The following is a 23,326-nucleotide window of genomic DNA, read 5'->3' as shown; positions in this document are numbered from 1 at the left end:
CCCTGCGTACCCTAATTAATACATGATGCGCCCCCATGCACCCAGATGCAAAAATTCCCTTCAGGTGCTTAAAAGGCATCATTTTTCTGAGAAAAATACTGTTCTACACTACTACTACTATATGGTGAGTATATAGTAGTATATACGTAGTAGTGTATGATATTCGAAAAGATCATACACTACTACGTATATACTCACTCATAAATCCCAACATAACATCAGATATCGATGTTTATAAACAAAATGCGTAGACACTGCCAAATATGCATGCATGCCTAGCTTGCCTTTTCTTCTGCAATAACCCTTTTTTATTACACTGATATTTACTTGAAAACCCAGAACTATTTACCACTGAGACTTCTTCCTAGCTTACACATACAAATTAAGGTAAACAAAGAAGACATTGACCAAACTAGCTAGTTCACAAGGCTCACAACACTAAGGCGTCGATCGTTTTCATGTTCGTTTTTCTTCACCCCTCCCAGCCTCTTGAGCCTTTCCAGCTGTTTCCTGGGCCTTTCCGGTGACAGTCTGACCCATCTGCCCAGCCGCCTCCTGGGCCCGCCGCTTTGCATGTTCGAGTTGCTCCGGCACCCTTGTTCGACGCAGATAGTTGGCTATCCACGAGAGCGACGAGAGCCCGGTGATACCGAAAGCTCCCGACGCCAAAAACCCGGTCACTGCCAAGGCAATGACTACTGCCGCCGGGACCAAAACCGGGCTGCAAATGACGAACAGCGGGGTGGATACAGCTAGCCCGATGAGCGTTGCCACGAGCGTGAGACCAGAAAGAAGGAGAAAGAAACCGGCGAGGGGTAGGAGAGTGACAACTGCTATAACTTTCGAAGTCGGGGGACCCTGACCCTGACCCTTTCCAGAGAACATGCCTTTCATGCCGGTATCGGTACTGGGGCGTTGTTGTTGGTACTGCTCGGCCATGGCGGTATATTTTTGTGTTTTGTGGGTGTGCGATATTGCTAGTTGCTTCGGTTTCTGAGAGAGAGAGAGAGAGGATGGCGGATATAGATACTTAGAAAGCAAAGGGAGGGGGTTTCATGTGGGTTGTAATGAGGGGGGTGGGGTGGACACGTGGAGGATGGGGAATACACATGTTGGATAGAGGAAGTGTTGCATGAGAAACATGTCGTTTCAGATGGGGGTTGGGGGGTTTGGAGGGAGGTCATGTTGTCATCCATTTGCTGTTGGTCTATTTGTGAAAGATGGCATTACCATATGTATTTTGGAGATACGTGTGTGCATGGCTTTTGGTTAGTACCACTTGGGTAAATTGAACCGTGTGTGTATATATCCAATGGCAGAGCCAGAGTCCAGCAAAGAGAAACATTAAATACTTATCTTATTTTTTAAGGAAAATTTTATACACTATACTACCATCTCACTTTCATCTCACTAAATTTTATCATTATTAAATGATCATTTATTGCATGCTTCTTTATCATCTAATGGTGATAAATGTACCACATATTACTTAGTATGATTAAAATAGGATGAGAGTGTGATGTATATTATTGTTCATTTTTTAATGATGATAGATAATAAATATTAACATTACTGCAAAATCTTATGATCAATCATGTTGAATATAGTATCTTATTAAAAAAAAAAAAAGTTGATATATATAGTGTCAACAGTCAAAAGTTGATAGTATCATATAAATATATGCAAGGATAATAGATTTTCGCAATTCAATTTCTGTCTCGACTTGTAAGGGTTTGAGTGCAAAACGGAACAATTTTATAAGATCTTTCGCTTCACTGAATTAGATAGTCTAATATATATAAGAAAAAATAGATATAATAGTAATTGAATGCTTATGTGGGATTTACATTTACATTTGTTGAGAATCTTGTTACACAAACAACATTTTTCGTTTCATAATCAGAAATGATATTTGTAATTGTAGAGTGCGTAAGCGTTGTACAATCATTTTGAAAAAAAATAAATAAATAAGAGACAAATAAAAAAAATTAATTTTTTAATAATAAATCTCATTCTTTTTTATATAAAATAATTCAAATCGATAGATCATTGTTTTTGTTTTATTTATATATTTTTTTTTGGTGAGCCAAAACACGTACGTCCTCGATCTGGAGGATCAAGCTTGGCATCATGTTTTCAATCTTTTGGTCAGGCAAAATTGAAATTCTGCAAAATCTATGACAGGAAGTGAGGCCCTCGTTGCTCGCCCATTCCAAAACTGAGCCCTACACATGTTTGTTTGCCGTGCCACGTCCAGGTCAGGAAATTGGCTGGGCCTGGCCTCGTTTGGCTAAACACATATAAAATGCAGTACTTAGCCAGTTTAATTTTGTATCCAAAACATTGCGGCAGCCAGACCCAAGCATTAATTGGTTATTAATTTTGATGGTGCTCAACCAATACGGTATTTTTATTTTACAACAAAAAATTTATAAATTAATATGCTATATTTTTTTTATTGGCACAGGATGTTTAGGAATAACATTCCAATTAATTTTGGAAATGCACAGGTTAATTTTAAAAAAAATCTTCCAATCAGATAGTTCTTAAAGATTGTTTGCATCAAGTGGGATTCGAATCTTAGACGGCCTTGGGTTGAGCATACCACCAAAACTAAAGCCTTTACCACTTGAGTCAATCCGTAGTGTTATGCCCAGATATCTTTTACAATAAAAAGTAATTTCTAATCTAATGTACTATATTAAACTATATTAATATATAAATTTTATTTTATTATAAGATTCTTATAGATCAAGCATTTCATAACAACCAAAGTGGTCTTCTCTCCTGATAAGAAATATCGTGTCAACCATCAAGCTAGCAAGGTGGATTGAGTTTGTGTTGGTCAGAGAAAACAAATTAGCCTTGCTTAGAACTCGTGGAAGTTCAGGTCGACTTGGGAGCTTTTGTCAATTATTCAAGAGCTGTCTTTTGATAGCAGCTTTTTTAACTCGTGTTTGCGGATGGTGGCCTCCAACTAAGGGGTTTCGAAGGGGCTGTGAGGATGGGTGGAGATGATCAGGTGATCACCCCGCTCGTGTGGTGAGTAGACTAGCAGTAGTAGAGGATCTGCTTCAGCTGCAACGGCTGCCACGCACCATATTGAGCGAAGGCCACTCGTATTTGAGTAATGTTATGTATAATTATAGAGTGTGTCAATAATATATAATTGATTTAAAAAAGAGTGAGATTTATAATTAAAAAATTAATTTTTTTCATATAGATATTTTATTTGTTCACTTTTTTCAAAAAATTTATGTAGTAATTATATATTCTACGATTGAAAATATTTATAAACTAAAAGAGGAAACTAAAAAATTAACAGTCAGAACCCGAAGAAATAGCAAACAACGTACGAGGATATATATGGCACATAATTTTCGCTTCTTTTTAAGCAATAATATTGCAACTTTATTAATAGTACTGATGCATGGGCGTCTCAACGTGACTTTCTGCAAACCTAATTAGAGCTAGTACTTTTGCTATTCCTAAAAGACACCCCAAGAATTAATCCCACAAACGACAAACATGATCTCAGTTAGAAACCTACTAAACCAAGGTGGTAAGTCATTTTAATTTCTCTCTTTGGTGGATCAATATCCTAGCTAGCTACCACGTACTCTCAGCATAGCAGTTCTGATTTTAGTTCCGATCTTTCATTTTCCTTGTTAATTAATTCATGGGTATAGACAGAAATTTCAATGGGTTTAACTCTTTGGAATAGGGCAGGCCAGCTCGACAGATCGATGGACTTGTTTACTACAACTTTATGCGATATATATGCATTAATACACATATTTAATACAATCTTTCTTCCGTGCAAATGGCTATATGATCATGATCAGAATAATATATATATATATAGCTATATTTTGGAATGAAACACATGAATATTCTGATCATATTCCTCATATATATGATCAAGTAGTACTTCCCTCTTAATTCAATGTCTTCAAACAAGAAATGGTATTTGAGTTTATAAATATTGACTTCTCAAAGGCAGAATATCATGAGTGAAAAGAATAGGATTTCTTCAACCCGTAATCTTGCATTTGTTTATTATCGCATTGATGGCAACCATCATTGGTAATCTGACATAAAGACTACTTTATGTGTGAAAGTTAAAGGCATCATGATAAAGAATATATAAAACTAAAGCGCCAAAATTTATGAAATTCAGTGGCCGGTTATAATTAGCCACATAAACCTTTTTCTAGAACCTCATGCATGTGGCCGCGGCCTGCATGATTCAAATTATAAGCTCATCTACTGCATGTGTGTATGTATGTGTGTGTATATATATATATATATATAGGCGCCAATATGATCACTTGGTAATGTAATCATGTTGATGATAACTTAATATAATACATTTAACAATCTATGTTTCAGTTCTCTGGTTGATCAGTACCATATATATGTGTGTATCTAGATCTAGAGATTGTGAAGTGTGAACAGCCTTTTTTATAGCGCCACTGATTAAACAAAAGAACAAAAAAATTAGGCATGCATTTCCATTAGATTTGAGTACTGATGATGCATTAATCGGCGGATCGAGCAAATTAAAATTGTTCGTTGGATGATATATATGCATATCCTGACGTATAATAATATATGATAAAAATGATTAATGATTGTGAAATATTCGTTCAATAATATTGGATCGACTAGTGTATCCTTTAATTAGTACATGATGATCATTTTAGATCATTGTTGAGTCTGATTGTTTGCTAATTATTCAAGAATTGAATGCTGCCCAGGAGTCTTCATCTTTTAACGGTAATTTAATTATGGAGGTAAAGAGTCTAATGTGCCTTTTTCAAGAAGTGATCATCAAGCATGTACATCGATAAGGTAATGGTGTGACTCATTGTTTAGCTAGGTACGCATGGAATGTATTGGATGTTCAGATCATGTGGTGGGGTGCTATCCTTGAGTTTGCTGGTCATGCCATGTGGCTTGATCATGCTGTCATGTAAGGATGTTTTATGAAATTGGAATGAAATTGTTCTGTTTATCAAAATAAATAAATAAAAAGATCATTCTAATTCTTAATTTAGAACCTAGCTAGCTATATTTAATACTCTAGTTAATTAAAATGTGCATTTTATCATTATATATATATAAATTAATTAGCATGCATAAACGTTCGTTGGATCAGGTTCTATATATGATCTCTCATATATAGAAGCTAGCATTAACGTACGCACTTTCCGCTATCTCCCGTTTTATATTAACAAAAAACGTCCTCGTTGAATTAATAGTGATTCATTCAAATGCTTTAATTTAGCGGTGCTATTCTACCGTCTTATTAGTACCTTCTATTTGATTGTTAGGTTAAATTGATCTATTTTTTTATTTTTTAATTCATATTTTTTTACCAATTTAAAATATTTTTAAAAAATATATTAATACATTAATAGTTATTTCTTTAATTATAAAATAAAGAAAAAAATTAAAAAATATAAAATAACAAAACGAGGGGACAAATTAAATAGGCAAAATAGTATGTTTATTTTCTATAATTAATGCAGTACTACGTACGGTAAATTAATGGCTTGAGGCCAAAAAGTGGGAGAGGAAAAGGCAGGGAGGCTGTTTGGAAACCAGCTTAATTCTTAATTATAAATTTTTATAGGAATTCGCAATTTTGCATAATTTGGGATAGGACGTTGCTTTGTCATGTCTACATCACCAAAGTAGGGGATGATCATGATCATGATCGATATATACATCATGTGACCCCATTTTTAGGTTTAAAAAGTCTGTTGATGATATAAGGATCTTGCTGAAAGAGAATGGATTCAATTAATCAAATGATCGAGCCATTAATGATGGAGTCGTCCTTTACATAGTCCTACATCGAACTACCTTTTCCTAAAGAGAAATGCTTTGAAGCATCTCTTTGATGTTTATTTTCCGTTGGCGTATAAAAGAAAATGGAAATTAAAAAGATGATCAGTCTGCAAATTTTACAAATAGAGACGCTCATAACATATATCTAACCAATCTCCTTAAATTCTTAGATATATTCTGGATATATAATACTTGACTTCATGTATATGTATGTGTATATATATATATATGGTCAGCAAGATGTTGATTCTCGATCGTGATGCATCAAGCTAATAATAAATTCATAGGCATTACTTATCTCTTGACCTTGTGGTTAACTTAGATTGTGTTTGGATGTTAAACTGAGTTAAGTTGAGTTGAGATAATTGAATGAGTTTGTAGGGTCTACCTAAGATGAGTTTAGATATATTTATAGAAAGTTGTAAAATAAATAGGTCCTATCATTAAATTCAACTGTTCATCTGACATACCAAAAATAACCTACTGGCGTTAAATCCTATAAAGGGCAAAAAAATTTCTCCAAGCTGCACTTGCAGCCATTCACCCTCAAGTCAAGTAAGCGCAAAATGAACAAAACATGACTTTTTTTTTTTTTTTTTCTAGCCTTCGGTTTGCAAGCAATATGATGCCACTAAACTTATTTACGATGCAACTCAAGTTGGTGTTTGGATGATAGAAGATGCTTAAAAATGAATTGCACTGAACTCAGTTGAGGAATCAAATAGGACCTTAATGAGTATTGTAGAATTCAAATGCCCCAAAATGTGGAGCTCTAATTTATTTTTATGTGTTAAGTTTGCCTAGCTTTCAGGTAAATATATAAATGGTACACTTCCAGGTAATTTATTGAGGCAACAACTTTGTTACAGAGTCTTCAATTATGTGCACAATGGAGAGTTCTAAAATTATTATTAGAAACAGATTGTTTGATACTTGTTAATGTTTTGAATTAATAATCTATCTGAGTTTCTAACAAATTTTGAATTTCTACTTCAAGATATTCGAATGATGATGAGGGGTTTTCAAGAAGTACAAGTTTTGCATATTGTCAATCGACCGGTAATATGGCTACTCATCAATGGGCAAGACATGTACGGAATGTCAATTATATTGAGATGTGGTGGGATTTTTATCCTTCTTTTGTAAGTCAAGTTAGTTGGCTTGAGAAGATCAATATTTGTAAGTAGTCTATTTGATTAATTCAATGAATGATTGTCTGGTTAAAAATAAAATAATTTTTTTTTTTTTTAAAAAAGAAGAAGAAGAAGAAGAAAGCTAGCCCACGCAAAGCTAGCTAAACTTCTTTAATTCGTTTCTCTGCGGGCCGGTGTACTGAGCTGGATTCTGGACTACTACGTTTTAATCCAACAATGATATGGGCAGGATTAACCCTCATTATAAGCTCGATCAGTAGTCTTTTTTAGGTTTTTGTTTGAACATCATAAAATCACCAAATATATACACCGCATGCATGCGTTGGGTCAGTGCAACTGCTGTTCTTGTTACTTAAGACATACACAGTACTGATAGTCTGAGAGGGAGTGTAGATCAGTTCTCCCCGAAAACCAAAAAATCCAACCTAAAGGGAACAACTGAACATGCCAAAGCCAGAGTCCTTTTCCCTGATTTATTAGAACCTCACGAGGATCACAAAGTGTTTTTCTTATTGTGGGGGCATTGAGAAGAACCCGGCCCCCACAGTCTGTTCTGTTTGTCCTTTGTAAGAGACCTCTCCTGCCATTTTTCATCTGTTTGCTTCTTTTTCACGTCTCCTCAGAGAGGAAGATTGGTGGATTTGATGCATTCTGAACTGATGACTATTGCAATTTCAGAGAAAATTATTCAGAAAGCCATACTTGTTCCCCTGATCTCTGAGGACTTTCTGAACCCAACAGTAAAAAGTCTCTAACTTTACTTGTTTTTTATAACTAAAAGAAATTGCAAATTGAGGTAGATATTATGAGGGAAGGAGATCAGAATATCAGATGCTTAGATTTTGTGTACAAAAATTTCCAAGAAAGAATAAGTTAGGCGAGGTTTTGGTGATCTCGAGGAGGGAAGTGAGAGAGAAAGAGAGGCGATGAATTGGAGGACATTGAAGACGTGACTCTCACTACTGGGAAACTTCTTCCAGACCCAGATCCAGAGAGCCACCCTTGTGTGTGAAAAAGAAACAGGACAGTTGCAAATTTTCTGGATTTAATTATATGCTGTTGCGCGTGTGCATGTTTGTGTGTCGACTGAGAGAGAAAGAGAGACTGACAAAAGTGAGGGGAGAAACCGAAGGGTTGGTCTATGCTTAATGATGATGAAAGCTTTGTACTGCTACAGATTGTTACGATAAATGAATGAGTAAGAGAGTGAGAGAATGAAATGAAAAAGATAACAGTTGTAGAAAATAACTCTGGGAAAAAAACAGACAGTCGTGGAAAATCATGATAAACTCTCTCTCTATCTCTCTCTCAGGCTCAATCTAATCACATATATACTTGTCAATATCTTAAAGCTTAGAGATAGAATGACGGCTTTGGAGGTGTGGTTGCGACCTTTTTCCCTTAGAGAAAGGGGAGAATATGCTGGCTGATCATTCACAGACTGTTTTTAGAGTTGTAAGATGAATGAAACCCCAACCCTATTTATCCAAAAAGAAAAAAGAAACCGACCTAACACTGGTTTTAGCTCACTCTTTCGGTCCTGATGATCTCACCTTTAGGTTTTATTTATTTATTCCCCTTTTGTGGTGGGCTCCTAATTAATTTGGTCGGTTTTGACAATATATCTTGATACTGCATTTGTAAATGAGAGGGCATAGTAAAAAAATAACCAATATATTTAAAATCAATTTCTTAATCATTAAGTCAAAAAAAAAAATATCAGCAGTCAAATAGAGATGTAAAAAAAAGAGAGTATAGTAATGTTTTCCTTTGTAAATATAATACTGATCAAGATAATATATATACACAGAAAAGTATAAACACATGCACAGACAAGAATGCGTGTGCGCAACTGTGAATGCATAGAGGGTTTTACTGTGGGTGACATTTTGGCTAAGATTTCACTGTACCTTCTGCCTGGGGAGTGTTGGAGGATGCTTGTTAATAGTGAACGGGTTGGGAAGGAAAAGCTGAAAGACTCTTCATGGTAGAGAAACGACTTATCGATTGTATCCAATGAGGACAAAGACTGTGATGAATCACTGTTTTAGATTTTTGCTGTTTTTGAAAACAATATGCATGTGGAGCTGAGTCTCACAAAAAGAACTAGAACCCCACAAAATAACCAGATTCTCACTATGGAAAACACTGCAAGTTTTCTCATTGATACGTCAACGTCAAGCGCCACTGATTCATATCATTTTCTTTTTGAACTTCTATGAACGTACGGTAATATATATATGTATATCATTTTCTAGCTAGGTTTTCTGCAATGAAATATCAGTGATTTCCATCACATCAATTTGATAAAAAAATATATATGTGTGTGTGTTTGTGTACAGCAACAGATGATCAATGGTCAAGTAAGTGCAACTTTGAGTTCAATTTTACATCTTTCCTATGGTTCTCTCGAAAGCAATGGCTATCAATCAGCCCAACCAGATTTGATGTATAAATTAAGAAATTGGGACAGTGGTCCTCAAGAACAAAGTAGAAGCAAAGGTGAGAATATATAGGGTAAAACAGAACTAAAGCCATAGACTTGGCTAGCTAGAGAATCCTTTTAAAAGATCTTCAACTAATAATTACCATTTATTATCAAACACAAACATTGACAAACACATCAACACGGCATGCGCATGCCATAGCTAGCTTGCTGCTCTAATAACACAACAAGAGATCTAAAGTTTTAGCCACGCCGTACTCTATGTTCTTCAGCCTTATTTAGGTCCCGAGCTCGACACTGAAACACCCACAGTGTTTTTCTTGGATTTAACAGAATAATTATGCAGTACTTAAAGCCCACCAAATAAATTACTAGGAAACATCAGAATATAGCTAGTAATCTAGCTACGAGAGTTCATGTGCAGCTAGCTAGCTAGACTACTAAGGTTGTTTTTTTTTTTTTTTTTTTTTAACCCGAACAGGCTAGAAAACTGAGCTAAATATATAATATACCATACCAAGAGCTTGCGTTTCTTCAGGCCATGATACCTCATAGAGAGAAAAGCCTCCTCCTTATTGAAAGTACTCTTATTTCCATCACATACTTCCGTCCTGGCCTCCTTCGTTGAAATTTCCTGCTGGGGAAGTGTCATCCCATGGAAGAGAGTAAGGGGGTTGATAAAACCCTGATCCTCCTTCATTACCAAATATTCTACTGCTAAGCACAACTGGTCTTGAACTAGCATGAGCCATATTATTTACCCCGGGATGTGGAGGCAAAGCCGTTGGAACCTCATTGCAAGCATAACGTATCAAATCAGCATTGGCTTCTTCAAGTTCCTTCTGGAGCCTTTGGACTTGTCTTTGAAGGAATGAGATGGCACCAACACAGCCATAAACGGGGTCTCTTACTCGTGCCTCAGCCTCGTAGGCGAGAGAGTTAACTGCATCCTCTCTCTGGTGAGGGAGAAGCTCATTAAGGAGCTTAGTCACATTGCTTGCACCAAAGATCTTGTGAACATTGGCAAATTTTTGGGGTTCCTCTGGTGGGAAGTAGGGTGCAAAGATGCAACCTGGCATGCATTTTCTCCTTAAGAACTTGCAGGCAGCACAGGGAGAATTGTAGGAGCTGGATGAAGCCATTTTCACTGCACCAAGAAGATTGGAGTCGTAATTAACCCATTAAGTATTTTTTTTTTTTTTTTTTTTTTTTAATTTTTAATTTTTACTTCAGAGTAATATATTCAATTTTTATTTATTAAGTTTTTTAAAGAGAATCTTTCTCTATGAGTATAGCAATTGCTAATTAAAAAAAAAAAAAAAAAAGATTTCAAGCACTAGAACCCAATCGCACCCCTTTTATTCCCCTCCTCTTCTTTCCTAATATTATGTTATCTGTTATTAGAGTCACCAACAACCTCTGTGCTAGGGTTATCTAGGGAAAGATCAGCAAAACATCCCATAATTTATACATGCTTTCCTTAGTTGAACACCGATTTGAAGAAATTGCTGCTGGAAACCACTACTCTCTCTATCCGCCACAACAGCCCCCCCCCCCCCCCCCCCCCCCCCCCCCCCCCCCCCCCCCCCCCCCCCCCCCCCCCCCCAAAGACACACAGACACCCACACAGAAAAATATACACATATTTAAGAAAATATATGCATACCTGCGTAAATGAGGAAAATAATAACTGTCACAGCTTCCTGATCATGATCAATATTCTAGTTATATTATCTTCCTTTTCTCTCGTAATTTTAAAGAATTTTAGTTGTTAGCACTCTATATTTTTCTCTTCTCTGAAGTCTACAACAAACAAGTCGAAGAGGCAGGATTTACCACAACCACATACCAGCTAGCTTGGCGTTCTACATAAAACTCCTCAATTCTCGGTTTCCCCGTTCTATGATCTCTTGGTTTAGCTTTCTCTCTCTCGCTCTCTCTCTCTCTCTCTTCCCGGAAGAACTCTAGTTAAGTTTGAGCTGAAAATATGTTTCGAAAGGTATGGTGCTTGTATCCTTTTATAACTGGTAGAACGTAGGATCTGACTGGTGCAACTCGATGTAATTATGTTCACACAGCTTATTGGGGTATATATGAACTTAGAAACTCTCTAAGAAGAGGGATCTAGTCTCTCTTTACCCTTTAGCTTACCCAAAAACAAAAACAGGAAAAACAATTATTAACATAGAAATGAAGCTGAAAGAAGCTAGACATATGTTTACCTGTTCGTGATTTAGGTTTCTTGATCAAATGAATAAAAAGGGAACCACCTTTTCCCTTGCTAGAGCTATTTCAAAAGCTGTTTAGTGTCCTCCAAAGATAAAGTAGCCTTAGCAAAGGAAAGATGTGGACACTGATTTTTTTTTTTTTGGGTGAGTCGTCTATGGATCCAGAAACCCTAATTGGAGGGATGTAGAGATCAGAGATAGCTGCAAAATTCAGTGACAAAAGGAAATGGTGGAGGAGCAAGGCAAAGTGCATTTAGTGGATGGAGAAGGAATGGAGGCAAAAGACAAAGGTAATAAATGGGAGGTACACTAAAGGAATGACTCTGACCTTCATGCTAATAATATCAAGCGAGTGGGGATCTCTCCCTTTCTCATGTCCTAATTCCTATATATTTCTCGTCCGTCGATCAACAAACACACTGTTTATTAGAAATATAAAACTAATTAATGATCCTCTCGATACAATTAATCCGTCTTCCCCGGCTTCCCCAACACACTCTAACTATATCATTAATTAATTAATTAATTATATGGGACTTTATGCTGCAATTTGCACTACTTTGTCTTACAAGTCCAATAGAAAATGAAAAAGAACAAGTCTATATATATATATATAATAGCTCAAATATAATATAATATGAATATGAAAAGGCATGATTAAAACCATAACAACCATGTGCCTTTCGGTTTATATAATTTACAATTATATATAAGAACTTTTAAAAAATTAAAACCCTACTTTACTTTCATGACATCTAATAAGGGTATACATATATCATGTATATATATATGTGTGTGTGTGTGTGTGTGTGTGTGTGTACATGAGGCTAATCTTGTACGTACGTTAATCCACTCTCTGCGATCGTACGCGAGTATATATGGTAGCAATGAAAGAAATACATGCAAGGATCAGCAACTAGCTGCAAATTAATGAGTATACATATAGACGTTCTGATATAAGTAATAGAGCAGTAGTACTCTGTCAATTATTTGATAGATCGAGCCACTCTTCAGGAAACCCAAATTAGGATTGTGTCATGAATACATCATGCATGGAGATGATCATGAGTATACATTTAATTTATGTATAAAGTTGCTCAAAATAAATCCAGAATCATGGCATGTACGTACGTATGTAGTTAATTAATACATGATATTGCAGTACCTCGATCCTTTATTATTATTCTAATTAATCAGGTTAGTAATAAATATTCTCTAAATATCGATCAACGCATAGCATCCCTGACATAATGTTTTCCCACTTCTTATTTGAGAGAAAGAGAATACCACTTGATATATATATATAGGAGCTAGCAATCAAACAACAGCAAATAATTCACAATAATATTTTTCCGGATACCTTCAAAACTCTGAAGATGCGCGCGGGGCCTGGGGGCAGTACTCTATTGATGCATACATATTGAAGAAGAATAATTCAAATATATAAACAAGTTTTTGACAGAGTTGGAATCAATGTACTCTGGGTGTGTGTGTCACATGCATGAATATTCTACGGACTAGTAAATTTTCTCAACCATGCATACTGAGATAGTATTAATATAAGCTAGAACCCTAGCTAACATCATGCAAGCGTATAAAAGCAGGCCTTGATCACCACCAAAAACCCAAAACTATATTAAATAAAGTAGCATCAGAGGAAGCGAGGAGTAGGAGAGAAAGTGATCATGAAAGCTAGAAAATCTCAGAAAGATGGACAGCTCGCTAGCTTTTCCTTATAAGTTGTTTCAGTGACGGATCACAATATAGATATTGTGCATGTAGCTGATTTTTTTTTTTTAATATATTAATGATAGGAAAATCTCATACAAAATGCGAAGTTATATAAAAAGAACGGGGTTTTTTTGCTGTTGTTAATTTTGTGATCTTTTTTATATTGGTTCAGCAAAGCCGCAAGTACTGAAACCTGCAGTGCTGCTATAAATGTATAGGAACCATATATCTTGTCCAAATTCAGTCAAAATTAAATCATATATATATATATATATATATTTCTTGTTCAGAGCTAGCTAGCTGTTAAAGTAACATTAATCAAATCTGATAATTGCCATCTTTTGTTATTTCAGAAGTTTTTCTTCATTGCAACTGATCAGCAAGCACCTAGCTAGCTTTATATTCCTATCAACTTAAGTCATGTCATGAGATCATAAAGCAAGGAAAACCGTCATTTTAAAGCATACAGCCAATATTTATTATAATTAAGTTGATTATCAAGTATTTACTCTGATCAAGGCCAGCATGAGGCCTAGGGTTAAAGTATATATATTAGAATCACTATAAAAAAAAAAAAAAAAAAAAAGTATTTGTGATCATTCTTTTACAACGAAAATGACTATTTGCGATAAAACAGACTCATTTTAACAGGAAATAGTCATTTCGCTATAAATAACTGGTCGCAAATAAGCAGTTTTCTTATAGTGAATATTCTGTTTGGAAATACAAGAATATGATTAGGTTCTGTCTTGGGTGATTCCAACGGACTCAAAATATAATTAACCATTTTTCAGGATATATACTAATTTCGGTTAGATATTATATATGTAAGTAGTAGTTGTGCATGCGTAGATGCTAATTAATTAAGTGGGAGTATAAAAATTACTTTGTATTTACTCTCTTGAAAAAAATATCTCTAAGAAACTCCTTATGATCGAGAATGTATATTTCATCCTAAAATAATTAAGTAGACACGGCCAATACCAATTAATGATCATGTGTGTGCCAATATATAGTTCAATTGCAAGTCTGAAAGTTGGAGGGAATCCATTAATTAATGATCGATCAATGCATGGTTTGAAGGTTCCCATCACGGGTGTGGATCCAACTTTATGATCCCCAATCGATGGAGGTGACAACATGATTGTGACGTGTGTACACAATGGCAATGAATGAAATTGGTAGGCTATATAAGAAAGGTACTTAAGGTAGAGTCATTGAGGTCGTTGCAATGTTGATCTAGGCCGGTTATAATGGTACTTAGTCGTGATATCAATTAGTTTGGTAAAGTTGTAATATCTCACGCCTTTTCTGAAGGCATCTCATGATGAAGGTAAATAAGTTTTAAACTACAATCATATATATTACTGAATCTTGTCAATTGCCTCCATTACTAAAACAAGAAATTACTCCATCTTTATTGCTTGCTGACTTCATCATGTGTAATTCATGTAATTTAAAAGCAAACAATTAACTAGCTATGTAGAGGATCTAAATCAGATAATGTTGAGTTGTCAGATTGTATGTTGACTGTGTTGAAATACTTTGACGTGGCAGATCAGCACAATGATAGTAGGAAATCGTGATCTTTCCTTAATTGTGACAGTTTTGGGCACGTTTCGATATTTTAGTCATAACTGTGGCAATGGATATTAGAATTGTGCATATAATCCTAATTCGAAAAGCTCTTTTTAGCACGCACGTCGTGGTCACCAAGCTATATATGCTCGGTGTGCATCATTTTCGAGGCAAAATTCAACTATTTTTCCATCTGAATCTCTATTTTTAGTTATTAATTATGCTGTAGGAAGTGATTTTGAACTTAACTTGGGCTAGATTTTTGGTAAATTATTTCTTTTATTACGTATTTATTTTTGGTGTGATTATTGAGATTTTGCTATTTTTGGTAAAATTCTGATATGGTCAATTTCCAGTTATTACAGCCTAGCTTGTGAGTTGGTTAATTTGGTCATTCTTGGATATTGACAATTTTAAATTGAACATCAAAGTCGTTTTCTCTATATTTTCGGTGATTCTCTTGTCTTTCTTCCATGTAAATTATCTATTGAAACTAGCATGCAGAATAATCACTATTCTATCCGACATCACTAACTACCTAATTCATATAAATCTATATATATATATATATATATATATATATATATATATAATTAAACCAACAAACAGTAGTGGGTCGAGGTGGCCGGCCAATCCATCGAGGACCTCGACAAAAAAATATGGATTTCATGAATCTATGGTTATATAGTTATCCATGTTTTTATTTTATCTCTACTTATTAATTTCGAGCAGCATTACATGAATCACTGTAACTAATGAAATTTTTGTATGATCACGCATTCCACTCCCTCCTTTATGAAAAAACAAAACTATCTAGTAATTAATAGATGGGGATTTAATAATATTGTAATTGTCGTCTAATTAAAGATCATACATACATACATACATATGGTCGATGAAAAGCAAGTATGGGGGGCCCCGGGCACATGAGGACTCAAATTCGGCCATGAGGCAGCACCTACGCGGCGTACTATGGTTCGGGTAATTCTGATTTATACATGCATGATATTATACATACAATTAGCTGCAAGCCGGGGAAAGAGGTCGATCGTGTGTATGACGATCACTAGGTGTTATGCAATTAATAAAAAGGTAGGAAGCCCGGCCGGGGTTGCATTTTGGGCACTGCATGCACGAGTAGGCAATATATGTCGACCGTGGGTGGGGACCTTGACAAGGAGAGATGGCTGTCCCCACCATTTGTTAATAGTTCTAATTAGTCCTTGTCACTCCGACCGTTCTTTCCTGGTCATTGTCCCCTACTCATCTATCCCCAGCCAAAGGATAAGGGTTACTGTGTAAGAGAGGGCCGGGCCGGGGGTTGGGGGACTGGAGAATGAAAGAAAGCTAACTCGCTAGCTAGCTGAAGTTGACATACTTGGGATCATGATCGATGATCATATATTGAAACGGCTAGCTCTCACCTTCAAATTAGTTCTCAATGTCCCTCACGAGTACTATTGCTTTGAAATTAAACATTTCTAACTACATTCATTTGATTTGCAACCTCCGGCATATATAATTGAAAGGGCACTAAGGCTTGAGAGCTTATCATAATTTATTTGCATTGGACCTTTGAATATATATATATATATATATATATATGTATATATATATTATATAGTATGTAACGTACATTAATTGAGAATGATCTCCTGCATTACTTAGGAATGAAAAGTTCTTGATATTCCCTATTCGCAAATAATCAATGGATCAGTTTTCATAATTATACTCTTTTATAAGGATATATATATATATATATAGAGAGAGAGAGAGAGAGAGAGAGAGAGAGAGAGAGAGAGAGTTTAGTAATAGACCAACTTAAGGATATATAAGTAATTGGATTCATTCTACTTTCGGATCTCTTAGTTAAGAGGAGTCATGGAAAGAATAAGTTCACAAAAAAAACGATCAATTCCTTTTTCAAATCATGATGCAGCCTCACATGAAACTGGTCTTCTGGCCTGCATGGCATAAATTTTGACCTACAAATAGGAAGAATTAAACTTAGAAACAAATAAGAGGTAGCTAACCAATTTCTCGGAGACCTATATATAAATTGACTGCATTGAGAATATGTAGAGATTATGAGCCTCAAATTAATCTTACACCTATATATTTATTTAATTTCATTAAGGTAATCATGACCACAAACTCACGACTTCGATTATCTCCACCATAATGATGTATGAGGAGCGTGAGGCTTCTACCAATAAAAAAAGTTTTCTAGTTCATTATTTGATTTCTTCGAGTTGAAATTAAAACTACATATAGAAACAAAAAAAAAAAAAAAAAAAAAAAAAGCAATTTAAGAATAATCAAACAATCATTTCACTATATGTTAAATGAAATATATTAACTAAAGCAGAATTTATATATTATCAAGATTTTTAAAACTTAAGAAAAACTAATTAATCACTATGATTATAATTACTCATAAAATAATAAATGAAAATAAAATACATTTAATTTGTGTTCCCAAACTCATGTAATTTATAATTAATGATCTGCTTGATTCTGTACTCTAACCCTAAGCTTGAATCAAATTATATATAGAAACTATATAGAACAATATTATAATATAATCTTAATAAATATACAAAAAAAAATAAAATAAATTCTAAACATTACCCCTAGTGGGCTCGATGGTACGTGGTTTCAGACTCAATCAGCAACAGCAGCATGGGAACGCATATTCACTAGCTAGCTACATGAATATATAGAAATGTTTTTTTTTTTTTTTGGATCAAATTTTTGGTCGCAAGAAAATTATTTTCGTCACAACAGATTTGGAAACTTTTCCAGATCAAATTCCTTTCTTTCTTTTCCATCACTACAATAGAAAGGGTCTTTTAAGATGAAAATTTTCACCCCAAAAGATAACCATTTCATCCCAAAAAAGTTTTTGAGACAAAAAAAAATCGTCCCAAGCTCGTTCTAACAACGCTGTGCCAAAAGGTATTTTGGGACAAAAATCACCATTTCATCCCAAAAAATATCTTTTGGGACGAAATTAAAGCAAACTGTTCGAACGGGAATTTCTTTTTATCACGGTCGAAATTTGTCCCAGAATATCGTTCGAACGGAAACAATTTTACGTTCGAACAATAGTGACGTGTTTGAACGATTGCGAAATATGTTCGAACAAATATGAATTCATTCGAACGGTATGAATTTATCTTTGTGTTCGAACGTTAAACGGTCAGGTCGAACGGTATATGGGTTTGAACGGTATAAGTTATATTCGAACACGACGAAAATAAATGACGTTCGAACGTTGTGTGATCGTTTGAACTCTACAAACATAAAATGCGTTCGAACATTATGTTAACGTTTGAACGCTATTGATGTTCGAACGTTTTTGCTCGTTCGAACGAAATGTCTTTTATTTAAATCAATAATAGAAAATCAAATAGACATTCATAATATTTGAAAAAATACATTAGAAACTGTTTAACACTCACAAAAGTTTTATAATAAGTGCGAACTAAATAAATAACAGTGAGACGGGCATTGTTCGTACATAAATAGATAATCCCAAAATCTGTACGCAAAAAGCCATCAATTGCTTGGAGGCCTATACTGTTGCATAAGCTGCTGCATTTGGAGTTGCATCTGTCTTCTAAACTCTTCTTATTGTTCTTCATGTTGTTTGAGGCGTATCTCCATATCAGCTTGTTTTGCCAATTGAGCTTCTAACTCATGCTGCCTTACAGTCAATTCTTCGATTCTAAAATTCACATTCTCTAGCGCTATAGAAGTCATAGATGCATTCCCAGAAGAAGAGGAAAAGGGAGAAGGCTTTACACAACGACCCAAACCCCTCAAATATCCTGATCGTTGACCCAGGACTTGTGTAAAAATATCAATATCACTTGTTGAGGAATTTTGATCTGACGCAGATTCAGCACATAGGGCAACCATTTTATCCTAGACATATATAAGATAAAGAATTAATATCGTCGTAAATATTCTAATATATTTAATTAAAACAGGTTATAATACTTACATAATTTTCACGGACATCAGGATGAGTCCACTCTCCATTACGATTAGTGTGCGATGCAGCATATAATTTTGTCAGATCATAATTAGTATCTGAATCTTGCTACAATAAATGTGTTAAGATATAAAGTCATTATGATTCATCTAAATAATTAACTATATTCAATAAAAGAAATAGCAATACCAATTTCTTAGAAAGGTGATGGAAAGATCTTGAGCTTGCATGATGATTAATCTTCAATTTTGATTTATTTGTTTTGTTTATAGAACTTCGCTCTTGCAAAGAAATTGAAAATATTATGAAGCGAAATGACAAATAGGACAAGTAAAATAATTAAATTTAATTATACCTGATATGATGGATCCTCAAACATGTCACAAAGTTTTCCCCACTCAGAAGGTCGGACATCCTGAAAAGGATGTTGGCATGCATCTTCCTTCTTCTCAAACTTATTATAATGCTCATGACACCCTCGCCTTATATTTGCGGAATGCATTACCCATAAGCTCTTCCACAGTCTTACGCTCCTCTCTCCAACCAAAATTTAATTCGAAATCATCCTTGAAAAAAATAGTCACAAACACATTATTATTTATAATATTCTAAATTTAAATAAAATATAGAAATTTATTCTACTAAATCAATGTTTTAAACATTACCAAACAACGCTTTTTTATAATCTCTTTAACATCTTGGGGGACTTTCTTCCATGAAGTCGTTGCCAAAGGTGCGTAAGTTTGTGTAAGAGCACCTACATGCGATGCAAGCCAAGCTGCTGGTTGTCCTTTGCTCCCGGTATGTTCGTCAAGAATGTTAACCTTGATCTTACCCACCTTCCAATATTTTTCCAATGTCACCCCTTTAGTGGTGCATCGACCTTGACAAGATTGTACTGTAGACTCTATAAAATATAACATTGTAATTAATTTCATTTATATGTCTATTATAGGACCTTGATGAATAAATTTTATTAGTATTAGATTTTTACCTTGTTCTGTAGAGTCAATCTCTAATGGTGAGTCTGAAGGAGAGTTAGGAACAGGTGGAGATGGGTTGCGAACTTCCTTTCTCTTTAGTGGCATAATTACAAACTACAGATACATTCAATAAGTAAAATATTTGTCATCAAGTGTAATGTTAAAGCATAATTGGTCAATCATAATCTGTATCAGTTTCATTTGATAATTTGCTCTCATCATCTGTAGATACTTCAAATGATTCAATATTTTCCTCAACTGTCTCATCAACAATTTCAGCCTCAATATCTTCTCTATTTAATGGAATCATCTCATACTGACTCAAATCCACAAACAAATTTAAAACAGGTTGACTCTCTTGGTATGCTTTTTGAGTAGATGAGTCATCTTCTTCTTCATCTTTTCTTTCTGCCTGAGGGATAACATCATATATATTTTTTGGAGAATATTTTTGTACTACTCGCCATTGATTTCCTAACTTCGGGTCATCTAAGTAGAATACTTGATATGCTTCAGAAGTCAAAATAAAATGATCATCTTCATACCATTTTTTTGATGTATTAACACTTAAAAATATTCATCATCACGAACTCCAATACGAGAATTGCTTAAATCCCACCAATCACACTTAAACAGATACACCGCAAGCTCTCCCAAATATTTTATTCCAATTACATCGACAATAACCCCATAGAAATCAATATTTTCTCCATCATGACTTCATTCAACTAGGATACCACTATTTTGGGTTTTCCTATAACAATCTCGATCCATTGTGTGATACCTATTTCCCCGAGAAATACATGCAGAATATCGAGCATCGCGTCTCGATGGGCCACGCACCAATGCATACAGTTCATCCGATATATCATTTGGATTATTCGCATGCATTTGTACAACCTACATATTGAGTAAAGCATATACTATATCAAAATTGAAATTAATATTTTTTCATTGGTTATTGAGTAACACATATGTAATGTCATTATTCGTTCTTCAAACCATCTCGGGAACTCCTCTTCATGTTTCTGGTTTATATCATTTACTCCCAGTTCCTTGAGCACGTTAATATGATCACTGAAATTGATGATTACTACAAATCATTTATATTCTTAGACTTTTTTAATAGTAAATGAGCGAATTTAAATTAAGAAAAAGTTATAACTTATTTCAAGTAGTTCTCTATCTCAGGGCAATTGTTCAGCACGTACCACTGAGCTTTCTCGAACTCTCTTCCACACAAGTCATAACCATGCATTGCACCAATTAGATGAACTTGTTGGGAAAACACAAAAAACATATTCTGTTGTCTTGCTAGGTCAACATCAAAGTTTCTTTCAGGCCTATCAAACCGAGTGTCAACTCCGTGGAAATATTTGGAACTGAAGGTATGCCACTCATCGTCAATATATGCTTCTGCAATTGATCCTTCTGGACGGACCTTGTTACCCACTGTACGTTTCAACTTTCCAAGAAATCGTTCAATGGGATACATCCATTTATATTGAACTAGTCCTGCAAGTCGAGCCTCACGTAGCAAATGAACGGCTAGGTGAACCATGACGTCAAATAATGACGATGGGTAAATACTTTTTAGCTTACACAATATTATGGCAATTTCTTGTTCCATTCGATTCAAAGCTTCTACATTCAACGTCCTAGCACATAAGTCTTTAAAAAATGCACCCAATTCAGTCAAAGCCACGAGCACATCTCTGGTCAACTACCCACGGATACCAATAGGCAAGATACGTTGTAAGAAGACATGACAATCATGATTTTTTAATCTAGTTATTTTTCAACCATTTGTTTTCGCACACCTTGTTAAATTCGAGGCATAACCGTCCGGTAATTTTATCTTTATTAGCCACTCACAAAATGTAACCCTTTCATTCCTTGACAATATATACCACCCAATCGGCATATAGACAGACGAACCATTTTCTTGCAATTGCATTTCTCGTCTTATTCCCAACCGCTTCAAATCCTTCCTTGAGTTTATTGTATCATTTGTTTTTCTTTCAATTAACATCAATGTTCCTAATACGGATTCGCATATATTTTTTTCAATATGCATAACATCAAAGCTATGCCACAATTTTAACTTCGACCAGTACGGGAGTTCGAAAAATATACTCTTCTTTGTCCAATTCAATTCATTCGTAGCTCGTTTTCTTTTTCGTTGTTTTTTACCAAATTCATTACAACCAACATCTATAAATTGTGCAAGTACATCTTTGCCAGACAAATCTGGTGGAGGTTGGCCCCATTCAACAGTTCCATCAAACATTCTAGAATTTCCACACCATCTATGGTCACCAGGTAAAAATCGACGATAACCCATGAAACATAATTTCCTCCCGTACGTAAGCCATTCAGATTTGGTATGTTTGTTACAAGTTGGACATGCCATTTTCCCCTTAGTACTACAACCTGACAAATTTTCATAAGCGGGAAAATCATTTATTGTCCACAACATCGTAGCATGCATCTTGAACGACTTACCTATTGATGAATCAAATGTGACAACCCCATTCTCCCACAAATCTTTCAATTCTGCAATCAATGGCTATAAGTGTATGTCTATATCATTTCCAAGTGACCTCGGACCTGGGATGAGCAAACTCATCATGAAATATGGATATTTCATACACTTCTACGGTGGTAGATTATACTGCATAAGTACAACTGGTCAAGTACTATGACTAGTACTCATATTCCCAAACGGATTAAATCCATCTGTTGCCAACCCAAGTCTTACATTACGCGATTCTTCAACAAACTGTGGGTGTTCCTGATTAAATTTCTTCCACACCTGGGAGTTAGCAGGATGTGACAAAATATCATCGTTCCTTACTCTATCTGATGAGTGCCAGGTCATGTCTACAGCCGTTGCGCATAACATAAATAATCGTTATAATCTAGGTATCAATGGAAAGTGGCATACGACCTTTTGCAGAACATTTGCCTTGTCCGATATCCATCTTGACTCGTGGCGTATAGGACACTCGTTCAACTGCTCATTCTCTCGCCAAAATAATATGTAGTCATTCTTACATGTATGTATTACGTTGTAATCAAATCCGAGTCCTCGTTTCAACTTTTTTGCTTCATAGAAATTATGAAGTAAAGTATTGTCTGTCGGTAGTGTCTCTTTAAACAACTCAAGTAACATATTAACTGCCTTAATAGATAATTGACACATTGATTTTATGTGAATCAATCTTATGGTAAATGACAACTTACTGTGTCTTATGCATCCTGGATATAGCTCACGCTGTGAATCATTCCACAAGCGTGCAAAAGTGTTATGGCCCCCATTATTTGAGCTTGATGTGTCCATGTCACCT

General features: G+C 35.0%; 2 protein-coding genes across 2 annotated transcripts; both read right to left on the bottom strand.

Annotated features, from left to right (window-relative positions):
* Positions 1 to 231: 231 nt before the first annotated feature.
* LOC121268816 (oleosin H2-like) lies at positions 232 to 1,040 on the bottom strand. The gene has a single exon (XM_041173082.1). It carries the CDS (start codon positions 937 to 939, stop codon positions 457 to 459), a length of 483 nt encoding a protein of 160 aa, XP_041029016.1. The 5' UTR covers positions 940 to 1,040; the 3' UTR covers positions 232 to 456.
* Positions 1,041 to 9,528: 8,488 nt separating this feature from the next.
* Positions 9,529 to 12,044, bottom strand: LOC121233962 (LOB domain-containing protein 25-like). The gene is made up of 2 exons (XM_041129746.1): positions 11,679 to 12,044; positions 9,529 to 10,603 (listed from the first exon to the last, which is right to left on the bottom strand). The coding sequence occupies exon 2, from the start codon at positions 10,596 to 10,598 to the stop codon at positions 10,053 to 10,055; it is 546 nt and encodes a 181-aa protein (XP_040985680.1). The 5' UTR covers positions 10,599 to 10,603; positions 11,679 to 12,044; the 3' UTR covers positions 9,529 to 10,052.
* Between the last annotated feature and the right edge of the window lie 11,282 nt (positions 12,045 to 23,326).

This window comes from Juglans microcarpa x Juglans regia, chromosome 6D (assembly GCF_004785595.1).
Source record: "Juglans microcarpa x Juglans regia isolate MS1-56 chromosome 6D, Jm3101_v1.0, whole genome shotgun sequence".
NCBI lineage: Eukaryota > Viridiplantae > Streptophyta > Magnoliopsida > Fagales > Juglandaceae > Juglans > Juglans microcarpa x Juglans regia.
This window is presented reverse-complemented; position numbering and strand designations above follow the sequence as displayed.